At 40.8% G+C, this 12495-nt stretch overlaps 1 protein-coding gene across 1 annotated transcript in view; it reads left to right on the top strand.

Annotated features, from left to right (window-relative positions):
* The window catches only part of LOC137082367 (cadherin-1-like), a 61365-nt gene extending 57391 nt beyond the window's left edge, over window positions 1-3974 (top strand). Inside the window, exons 13-16 of the mRNA XM_067447712.1 lie at window positions 38-262; window positions 677-831; window positions 3632-3762; window positions 3926-3974. Coding sequence (XP_067303813.1) covers window positions 38-262; window positions 677-831; window positions 3632-3762; window positions 3926-3974 — 560 coding nt within the window. The remainder of the gene's footprint in view (window positions 1-37; window positions 263-676; window positions 832-3631; window positions 3763-3925) is intronic.
* The last annotated feature ends 8521 nt before the right edge of the window (window positions 3975-12495 follow it).

Here is a 12495-nt window from a genome sequence, read left to right as displayed (position 1 = left end):
GGCATGGCCTTTTTCTAATGTCTGTGTTTGTGTGCAGCTGAAGCGCCAGCAACTGGCACAGGAACCCTGGTTATTAATTTGGAGGATGTAAATGACAACGGTCCCGTCATCAATGAAAGGACTATAAGCATTTGCAATCGTGGTTCGCCTCCAGTGCTTCTCTCTATAACGGACAAAGACGGACCTCCTTTTGCTGGTCCCTTTACTGTTGACACCCAAGGAGAAACCAGTAAAAATTGGTCCACCTCTATGAATGAAACATGTGAGCAATTACTAATGTTCTAAGGAGAAATTAATATCATTCTTGGTAACACTTTACTATAAGGTTTCATTAGTTTACATTACTTAATATATTAACTAAAATGAAATAACCATGAGCAGTACGTTATTGTATTTGTTCATCTTTGTTAACATAAGTTAATATAAATCCAGCCGTTCATGGTTTGTTCATGTTAGTTCACAGTGCATTAACTAACAAGATTTTAATATAGTAATAATACAAGTTTAAATTAACATTAGCAAAGATAAATAAATGCTTCATAAGTGCAGTTCATTATTTTTACATTTTACATTTATGAACCTTATTGTAAAGTGTTACCTCATTCTTTCAGTTACACATTGAAATATCTGGCTGGCTTGGTATACATGTGTAATTATTATAATGTTCCAATTTTAGTTTCCAGAGTCTTTCTAAAACTGAAGTCTAAATTGAAGGCGGGCGACTACAATGTTATCCTGAGAGTTCTTGATCAGCAAGGACTGGCTCAGGAAAACACCATTCAAGCAACTGTGTGTGACTGTGAAGGAGAAGCAGACAATGCTGCTTGCTCAGTAAACCTTACATTCTGTCTGCGATGAATCAACCCTTTGCCCACTTCTGCTGTGTAGAGAACAATGTTATTTTGTTATTTTATTTTTTAAATTTGCTTATTTTTTTATTTTTTGCAATTAGTTACACCTGTCACCTTATTGCTGTAGTTATTATCTAAAGGGTTTTTTTTTTCTCCAAATTTTAAAAACTTTTTTGCACTAATCTCACAACAGATCGTCACATTTGTGCTGTTTTTCAAACATTTCAGAATCTTTTCTGTTGATTTATTACAAGATTCAAAATCACAATGCATCTTTTTTACTCTTTTGATAAGTTTAGTCTTTATTTACTTATAAAGTAATAGCCTTTCATTATGTTATGAACATTAAACTTTCAAATTTGCATATGTTGTTGGCTGTTCATTTGAATACATTTGAAAAAGGTGGTCCCCTTAAAGGTGGTCACCAAAATCACCAAAACAAACACGCCCCTACCCCCAAAAGGGTCTCGGCCCTATTTTGGGGGCCCTACTACACCCAAGGATGACTTTCTGGAAAATGGACAACATATTTTCAACTTCCGATAACACCAAAGCAACAGCCCCCCTCACCAGACATGTTATTCCTATTTTAGCAAACCAATATAATCTGCTGCCTGTTACTTGTCAAACTACTTGTCAAACTACGACTAATGTTAGCGCTTTTAAACAGCCGTTCACCTAAGTACAAATCATTTCTAGTCAGCGACCTAATAACCACTTGCAACCTATATTTTTTGCTTTTAAATGAAACGTGGCTAGAAGAAAACTGTAGTGCAACAGTCCTCAATGAAGCAGCCCCTCCTAACTTTACTTTTATGAGTGTTTGCAGAGCAGTTAGGAGAGGTGGAGGTGTTGCTGCTCTTTTTAAAAATTTCTATCAATGTAAGCAAATGTCATTTGGTGAATATTTGTCTCTAGAATATCTGGGTATTGTGTTAAAAGGTGCTCCACGCATCCTGCTTATCATTATTTACAGGCCTCCGAAATACTCTCCAGCCTTTACTGGGGACTTTACAGAACTGTTATTAATAATTTCCTCAGAGTTTGACTGTTTTGCTATTGCTGGAGATTTTAACATTCACATAGACAATACTAAATCCAGTACAACAAAAGAGCTCATGACTGTTCTTGACACAGGATGTACATGAACCCACACACAATCATGGACACACTCTAGATTTACTTATCAGTAAGGGTCTACACATTTCATCAATTGTTATTAAGGATGTGGCACTGTCTGATCATTTCTGTATTTTCTTTGACATATCAATCTCAGCTGCCATTGAAGCTAGATCTGTCTCTGTCAAAAAGAGATGCTTAAATGAGAACACTAATGTGCTGTTTATGAAGGCTTTATCTCTAAAACCAAGCATATCTGCAGACTGTCAGACACAGCCGAGGACACAGGTGGTTAGTACAAGGATTATTTAACAGAGGTAACGGACACAGGGAAAACTTACGCCGGCTTCACACTGCACGCGTAAGCAGGGCGTATTTTTTTCGGCGCTCATGTTAACAGATGAGTGCATTCACACCAGCAGTAGAGGCAGTGCAGCGGCGCGTAGCAGGAGCAGAGCAGAAGCGTCAGTGCCGCGATCGTTTCGGCGCCAGGTCTATTTTTGACGCGCTGCTCACGATGAATTAAAGCCACAGTGCATTGTTCTGATCAAAATTAACCTGGTTAACATGAAAAATAACACATTTAACCATTAAATAATTTAGTGAAGTGTTCCGTGTGTTTCTCAGTCACCATATGACATCCGGCGCTGTGGAAAAAGAAAGAAAGTTCTACACAAAAACCGAAGTCACTGCCATAAGTTTTTGCCTGAACTACAAAACTAATTTTAAATAATGCATGCCAGTTTAGCTTAAATTAAATATGAATTAAATTATGTATATATTATAACTATACGCTGGCATAAAAACAGAAACGATAAACAAAAGCACGTGGTGTCACAGGCAGTGTTCTTCAGAGTGCACCTGAAAAAACATGACACTTGTCTCATCGTGAAGGTTGAGAAGCACACAGTTCTCTATGATCCACACAATTTGCTTTATAAAGACTTGCAAGTGAATGAAAGCATGGGAGGAAGTTGGTGAGCGTGAGCGGCTCTGGGTGCTGATGGTAAGTCATTTTAAAGTGTTTTTGACAATCTTTCGTTGTCTCACGAACGAACAACTAAAAACGGATAGGTAAATAGAATATACACACATTAATATAGCACACATACAGTATAGACATGTAGATAGACTATGATGTGCGTTATTTTGTCATTTTTAAAAAAACGTTTTTAGATAATTTGCTCATTTAGCCTACAATATATCATTAAGAAGTTTCCTCTTAGTTATTACAGTCATTTATGAATTATCTTTAAGAGGTTTATGATGGGTAATGCATGTAAATTTGATGCCTATCCTATATTTCAAGACAATTTCCTGAAGTTTCTCTTTTTAGCAGTGTGCTTTTCATGGACATATAGTGCTATGGCCTTTCTTCTATCAAAAAACTCACACTAAACGAAGTAAAAAGACATCAGAAACAAGTGAAACGATTTTTAAAAAATACAATTAGCTTCATGATAAATCTTTGCTTTATTTCCATTTCAAATACATTAAAGAGAAATGCAAAGGTATCCATTAAAGAGAGTACTCTGTACACAACTGCGCGTGACAACTGCGCGCCACAAACGCTGCCTGTGTGAAAGGAAAAAGTGCGCGCGCTGCTACTGCTTTACACACGCGCTGCTTCAGCGCTGCCTACGCCCTGCTTACACGTGCAGTGTGCAGCCGGCGTTAAGGTGAATCTTGACACAGAGACGATGGACGAGAATGGTGATCACAGTGACGAAGAAGGAGACGAAAATGAAGAAGGTGATGAGGATGACGAAGAAGGACGAGGATCAGGCTTCAGGTAGGGACAGGTAGTCATGGTGTTAATTGATGCTTGACCAGACAAGGACTGTGAGGATGAGAAGTGTCTTTATAGTGTTGCTGGTGATGGTGCATAGTTGTTCAGTATTCCGGTGATTGTGAACCCCCCCGTTGTGATGTGGTGTGAGTGTCCGTGTCAGAAGGTGGCTGTGCGGGCGTGACAGTACCCCCTCCTCCACGTGCGGCTCCTGACGGCTGGGACGGGCGGCGATGGGGTCTGCCACGGCCCAAGGAGTGGGTCATTCAGGGTGGTCATGATGGAACTGTGTCAGAAGGTTGGGGTCCAGTATGTCGTTCCTGGAGATCCAGCACCGCTCCTCAGGACCGTAGTCCTCCCAGTCCACCAGGTACTCTAGCCGAGACGCCCGCCACCATGAGTCAAGGATGGCCCTCACCCGGTAGACATTGGTGTCCTTGTCGATGGTGGGAGGAAGAGGAGGTACAGCACCATCACGAGGATCTGTGGGGGAAGGAGACACAGGGTCAGTAAAGGGTTTGAGGAGGGAGACGTGAAATGAAGGTGCAATCCGGTATGAAGGGGGAAGGTAAAGGCGATACGTCACATCATTCAGCTGCCTGTCGATGGTGAATGGTCCGATATACTGGGGACTCAGCTTACGGCACGGCAGCCAGAGATGGATGCCCCGCATGGACAGCCAAACCTTTTGGCCCAGCTGGTACTGCAGCATGGGTCCTCTTTTGACATCAGCTTGGCTCTTGTGTCTCAGAACTGCCTGCTGGAGTTGCACGTGAGCTGAGTCCCAGACCCTCTCACTCTGGCGGAACCAGTAATCCACCACTGGGACCTCCGAGGGCTCACCCGACCAGGGCAAGAGCAGTGGTTGAAAGCCGAGGACACATTGGAACAGGGTGAGCCCTGTGGTGGACTGCCGTAGGGAGTTCTGGGCGTATTCGGCCCAGGGCAGGTACTGGCTCCAGCCTTCCTGGTTCTGGTGGCAGTAAACCCTCAGGAATCTCCTGGATCTTCCGTTCAGTTTGGCCATTGGTTTACGGGTGGTAACCGGAGGATAGGCTGACAGATACCCCTAGGAGACGGAAGAATGCAGACCACACACGAGAGATAAATTGGGGTCCTCGGTCGGATACGATGTCTTCCAGAAGCCCAAAGTGTCAGAAGACTTGAGAGAAGAGTGCCTCTGTGGTTTCCAACGTGGTGGGTAAGCCTTTGAAGGGGATTAACTTGCAGGACTTTGAGAATCGGTCGACTACTAGGATACAGGTGAATCCCTGGGAAGGAGGCAGGTCGGTCATAAAATCGATCCCCAAATGGCTCCAGGGATCGGAAGGGGAACAAGTTTACCCTCGGGGAGTCTCCTAGGAGTATCCGCAATTGCGCAGACTGAACATCCCTTGACGAATCGGGAGACGTCCCGAGGCATGGCAGGCCACCAGTAGTGATGGTGTAAGAATCCAAAATAATCAAAGATATTGGATATTTGGAATTGAACAAAGACATTTGTTTTGCTGTTTTCCACCCCCCCCCCCTTCTCTTATCAGTGGGGCCGTTTGGGATTCCTAAAGACAAAGAGATGTTGAGGGCCTGTAGGCCAAATGTGTGCCACACCTGTAGTGCAGTGGGGGAAGTTTGGTCTGATTGGTCAGTTTGAATGTCTCAGGGTTTCAGTCACATGGTCAAGGGATAGATAAAAGAAGATTGCAACTGTTGCTGGGGCTCTCTATTTCTCTGGCGGTCTCTTCTATGGTCTCTCTCTCTCTCTCTCTCTCTCTCTCTCTCTCTCTTCCTATCTTTCTCTCTCTTGCTTTCTCTCACTTTCTATCTCTCAGGTAACATTATATACATGCTGGGTACGATTAATGGTATAAGTTTTTATCATCTCATTCATCTATTTTGTAACTATTTTAAGTGTAACCATAACCAGATTTTGTCATTAAAATCTTTCAATTATAAATGATTTGCTAACCAGTTTTGATTTGGTATTGACTTTGAAGTGTTACCTATTGCAATATAATATAGTCACATGAAAGCAATGCTCTCCCACATATTTTGCTATTGTAACTGCATTTTTTTCCGTCGTTGGTATAAGTTGTAGTGGGTGGTTATAGACAAGAAATGTACAGTTGGGACTTCCGGTTATGGTGGCCACCTGAGAAGACGTGCCACACTCCGCTTTTGCTATTACCATTTCTACTAAAAAACACTCACATTTGCATCAAAACGTGGTAGAATAGTGCTGGTGTGAATACTACAATGTCGAAGTCTGGCAAATCAACCAAAGAAAGTAGTAAATCGACAAAGCAGCCGAAGCTAACTGATTACCAGTTCCTGATACGCAGTGTGTGGTGATACGCAGAAAAATAACGAAGAAGTTACGGAAGATGAGGCCAGCGGTAGTGGAGAAGGGACACTCGAAGGTGGGAAGGCAGAAGCAATTCTGGCTGCTATAAACTCCATGAAAACTGAATTTTCTTCAAGATTTGACAGGATTGTGGCGGCGATAGAAAGTATGAGGAAAGATATAAGCGACTGCACTGAACGAGTGTCGCAGGTGGAACTGCGACTTTAAAACGCAGAGGACGATGCAGCCCAATTGCAAGTGAAAGTAAACAAGTTGGAGACAAAAAATAAGACTCTGGAGGATAAACTCTTGGACTTGGAAACCAGATCCCACTTAAATAACTCGAGACTGGTAGGCCTGCCGGAGAGTGCCGAGGGGCGGGATCCATGCTCCTTTCTGGAGAAGTGGATTCCAGAGGTACTGGATTCTGTAAGCCTACAATCCTCGGGTATTATTGAACGAGCACACCGAATTGGACCAACGAGGGACTCAAAGGCGCCACCGAGAACATTGATAACGCGGTTCCTAAACTACAAGGATAAACAAGCAGTCATCGCAGCTGTACGGGCTAAAAAAGACATTCGGTACAAAAATCAGCAAGTAAGGTTTTATGCTGACTTGGCCACCGGAATTCACCAACTGCGGAAACAATTCGACTCAATCCGTCAGGAACTGCGCACCTTGGGGATCCGACACGGAGTGATTCACCCTGCCAGGCTGTTGGTAACGCACAATCAACAAACCCATACCTTCAGAACACCGTACGAAGCGCGAGAGTTTATCAAGAAAATCCAGAACGACCCTGAGGGGCGCTCAAATAAGTGGTAGAACATGTGAACACGGCAACAGGACTTTATAATGTTTGTTTGGCCAGAATTTTGAAAAAAGGTAACGTTCTGAACTTGTGTATAAAAAAGAAAAAATGTTGGCAAATAACATTATACACTTTACGAGTAGGTTGTCATTCCCGTATATGGGACATAGTAGTTAAAACGCTGCAGATGAGTGTTAATTTTCGTTAATGAAGCGGCAGCAAGTGTTCAGAGGATAATATAGAGTGGTTTGACTGATCCTCACAAAGTGTGGAACGGGCATCAGCTATATTGGGAGTCAGATGTTTATAGGGGAGTTCTCACAGAAGTGGGAAAAGGGAGGAAGTTCATGTTCAGGGTGCCGCATGCAGGTTCAGGCATCCAGGTTTTTCATGTTTCCATGTGAGTTTAATTTTATATTGCAAGGTAATCTATTTTTATCATTTGTTAGAACTGTCTCAAGGAGTAACACTTAATTTTGTATCTTGGAACTGCAGAGGCCTACAACAACTTAGAAAAGTCAAACAAGTCATGAATAAATTAAAGGAAATGGACTCTAAAAGAAACACACCTTTTAGAAAAGGATGCAATAATAATAAGGAGGAGATGGCAGGGTAGTGTATACACAACATCATTCTCATCCCAGGCCAGAGGAGTTATGATCCTCATACATAAAACAGTCCCATTTCAAGTGAAAAAATGTACTCAAAGACAAGTTTGGAAGATATTTAATAGTCCAAGGCTCCCTACTATCAGAAAATTTAAACTTAGTAAATTTGTATGGCCCCAATGCAGATGATCCTACGTATTTTGTTGATCTTTTTCTTATTCTCTCAACATTAACAGGATTATTCATAAAGCAGGGGATTTCAACTGTACATTGAATCCCAGTATGGATAGATCTACAGGAGTGGATCAATCACATAATAAGTGTAGAGCAGTTATTCTTCGTTTTATCGACGCATTTAGTCTGTTGGATATTTGGAGAGAATTGAAACCACATGCCAAAACCTGCTCTTGCTACTCAAACATATTCAAGACATATTCTCGAATGTATAATTTTTTAATTTTTTTTCAGAATTATGGTCCAAAATCCACAACAGTTTTTATGACAATATCGTGATCTCGGATCATGCCCCATGTTGTATAGAATATGTAGATAAAAAATTGACAAAAGACCCAGCTAGATGGCATTTCCAGCATAAATGGCTACAAGATGAAAAAATTGTGAAATATATAGAAAAGCAGATAGAAGAGTTTTTTTTAAATCAATACTACTCAAACTTCTGCAAGTAACTTCCACTTCCACTTCCTGATCTCACTCAGAGCAGACGTGTTTTCCCACTGCTCCCGCTCCGCTCTAGCGTTTGCTCTTGTTTTGGTCTTGTCAACTTTTTTTTTCTCTGACCCCCTGCTTGCTGGACTCCTGAAAATACTGAAAATGGAATTGATTAACTGGTCACTCAGCGCAATTGACAAGATTTTCCCACAATGGATGGGTGCCCCGGGAGAACCCATCTGCCCGGACGGGACCTTCACTGCGGGCTACATGCGGGACGCCTGGAACAACTGGCAAGTCCTGTGCCTGGAAGCCCTGTCCGTGGAGGATGCAGAGGATATATTCATATTTGTATTTTTGATAGCGGGGTTCCTATTTCTCGGCCTTGGGATTGCCCTGACATATCGGAAGATTTGTAAGACAGCTGCCAGCAAATTCACCCAGCCGCTGTCTGTGGAAATTATAGGATGCTTCGGGGTTGTGCGTGACCGACAGAAGGTATTAGATCAGAAAGTGACACAGATCGATGAACTGAACCGTTACATCTCAGCTCGGACTGTGGAGACACAGAAAAGAGTGGACACCATCGGGGGACAGACTGGTGAACTTCTACGGATTATGACCGGTCTGGGTATGAAATTGGACGAAATGTCCAAGTCACTTCACGAACCGGACGTGCGCCAGGAACGCTGAGGATCAGTGACTGATTGATTGATTATGATCCGGACAAATTACCGAAGATCAACTAAAATGGATTAAAATTGCTTCATTTCACCCTGCAACCCCCACCTTCTCCCTTTCTCTCGGTTGGGAGGTCAGCTTGACAGCTGGGTCTGCTATCGTTCCCCGTGCACTGCCTTATCTCCCTTCAAGGGCAAGCCACAGAACTGAACTGTAAACATCTTAAGTTATGGCTGACATTCTCACAACACAAACTCAGACTCTTACTCGCACCATACACACCCACCCCGATCCCATCCCCCCCTCCATCCGTCTGCCTCCTTCCCTCAATTCCTCCCTTACCCAAACCAAACAAAAAATCCCATCACGTGACCACGTGTGCTTTGTTATGTTATGTTGTGTTTCTTTTATGTACGTATGCTATGCTTTGCATAATCTGCATTTATTTTCTTCGGAGAGCGCGTGGCAGCGCCGCAATTGGCTGCAGCCCGGAGGCTTACTCCAAACGTATTTTCGTTGCTGTGTACTTGTACATTTGTAATGACAATAAACTTCTATTCTATTCTAAGTACAAAGTGGGAAGCTTTCAAAATTTTCCTTAGAGGATATATTTTTAGCTATACAGCCTCAAAATCAAAAATGCACGAGAGGAGAGAATACAATTGGAACATAAAATAAAGACACTACAGGACAAAATCTATGAGAAAAGTGATCCACAGAAGGAAAGCGAGTTACTAATTTTGAGGGCTGAATATGATAAATTGTCAGCTTTCAAAGCGGCCTCCAGTCTTATGAGATTAAAACAAGCATTCTTTGAGCAAGGAGATAAAACAGGTAAATTATTGGCATGGCAAATTAAACAGTTGGAGGTCAAAACATCAGTCACAACGGTTATATCCAATGAGAAGGTTATAGTGGATCCTATAGAAATAAATGATGCATTTAGAGGCTATTATAAAGAATTGTATGAGGCAAAAAAATGATACTAATTCAAAAAACTTAAATAGGATTTTAGATGGACTGCCTATACCTCATCTTCCAAATGAACATAAAGACGACCTGGAGATGGAGATAAACAAAGAAGAAATAGGGAATGCCATTGATAGTATGAAGTCAGGAAAAAGGGCAGGGCCAGATGGTCTTCCAGTAGACCTATATAAAAAATTAAAAAATAAATTGATAACTCCACTTTTGGAAATGTTTCCAGAGGTATTTCATAAAGGCAGTTTTCCAACTTCTATGAATGGGGCTCTAATTATCTTATTGCCTAAAGCAGGTAAACCCACAAACAAATGTGAAAACATGAGACCCATAAGTTTGTTAAATTCCGACCTGAAGATAATATGTAAACTCTTAGCAATACGGTTACAAAAGATATTGCCAAATATTATTAATAAAGATCATAATGGTTTCATAATGGGAAGGCAGGGTTTCCATAGTGTAAGAAGGGTACTGAACATTATTCATACTAGCAAAGAAGTATCAGATACAGCACTCCTATCTTTAGATGCCGAAAAGGCCTTCGATAGGGTTGAATGGCCCTATCTTTTCAATATTTTAGAAAGATTTGGAATTGGAAATAATTTCATAAAATGGGTTAAGGCAATATACAAAAATTCAACTGCAGAAATCTTGACAAATAGAAATATTTCAAAACCAATAAAAATCAGTAAAGGATGCCGGCAGGGGTGCCCACTCTCTCCTTTGTTGTTCATTCTTGCCATTGAACCTCTTGCAATTGGTGTACGTTTGCATCAGCAGTTCTGTGGAATAAAAGTAGGGCCAACAGAACACAGAATATCCTTGTATGCTGATGACGTTATTTTATTTATGTCACATTTAAGTAAAACAATTCCAACTGTGTTACAGCTAATTAAAACATTTGGTGATATCTCTGGATATAAGGAAAACAACACAAAATCTTCTATATTACTGCTTAATTCAAATGATAGAAGGAATCCAATCCCAGAGGTAATTCAATTCAATACTGTAGAGCAGTTTAAATATTTGGGAGTAAAGATTTTGCCAAGACTGGAAAATATTGTGTGGTGTGACAGGCAGCGGGGCGAGGGACCGCGAGAGCGGGCTGGTGATTAAGGTTCAGGAGTGCCAGCTGCGTGGCACTCATGAACCTTAATCACCGGCCCGCTCTCGTGGTCCCTCGCCCCGCTGCCTGTCACACCACATATTGTTTATGCAAATTATGAACCTTTAATGATGGAAATTAATGAGTCAATTGATAGATGGATGTCACTACCAGTATCCATAATTGGGAGAATTAATATTTTAAAAATGAATATATTACCCAAACTACTTTATTTATTTCAAAATATTCCACTTCCACCACCTTTTGATTTGTTCTTAAAAATGAAAAATTTGTTTGTCAGATTCATATGGAACAATAGGAAGGCAAGACTTCGTTTGTCTTTATTATACTTACCATTTGAGAGAGGGGGCTTAAAATGTCCAAACTTATTGTGGTATTACTGGGCTGCACAGCTGAGGTCTGTTATGTTCTACTTCTCAACAAGTGAGTCTCCACATTGGACTGAAATGGAATCTCACAATCTAACCCTACCTCTTCCCTCATACATATTCTCAGACACAGCAAAAAAACTACAGAAACAAACTAAAAACCCAATTGTAAAACAAATGTTACGGGTATGGTATGATGTACAAAAATACTTAAAAGATTCTAATTCAATATCCCAGTATAGTCCAATATGGGGTAATCGGTTCTTTGTACCAGGAAGAGCGGATGCTACATTCAAATTGTGGCAATCGAAGGGACTTAGAATGATTCAAGATCTTTATTTGATAGATTCTGATATTATGATGTCTTTTGAGGAGTTGAGGCTTAAATTCAGCCTCAATATGAAGCATTTTTTCAAATACCTCCAGATTAGAAGCTTTGTTAAAGCAAATCAAGATAATGTCCTTACTAGACCCCAACATTCATCTTTGAAAAAAATAATGATAAAGGATAATTTGAGAAAGGGTATTATATCTGAATTCTATGGGTTGCTGACATCACACTCATCTGAAAGTTCACGTTATAAGTTGGACGCATGGAAGGAAAACTTGCAATTTGAAATTTCGGAGGAGGATTGGAAAGCAGCTTGCAGTAAGGCTCAAACTATGTCTATAAACACACGCCTTAAACTTATTCAATATAAATGGTTAATGCGGACATATGTAACACCGGTGGAATTAAATCGATATAATAAAAACATACCAGACATATGTACAAAATGTATGGAAGCAAAAGGAACTTGGTTTCATTGTATTTGGCAATGCAGGAAAATTAAATCATTCTGGGAAGAAGTAAGAGTAATAATTGAGGGGATAATTTCAAAACAAATTTTACTGGACCCAAAGCTTTTTCTCTTGGGCATATACCCAGAGAAACATAATTATAGTAGAGATGAAAGAGCGTTTATAGACCTCAGCTTGCTTTATGCCAAAAGATGTGTCGCTTTGTTGTGGACAAAAATTCACAGACCAAGTAATATTCAATGGATAAAACAGATGCTGTCAAGCCATCCTTTAGAAAAAATCACTTACATATTAAAGGCTAAACAGCATATATTTGAAAACATATGAAGCCCCTTTATTAATTACAT

This window comes from Pseudorasbora parva, chromosome 1, assembly GCF_024679245.1.
Source record: "Pseudorasbora parva isolate DD20220531a chromosome 1, ASM2467924v1, whole genome shotgun sequence".
NCBI lineage: Eukaryota > Metazoa > Chordata > Actinopteri > Cypriniformes > Gobionidae > Pseudorasbora > Pseudorasbora parva.
This window is presented reverse-complemented; position numbering and strand designations above follow the sequence as displayed.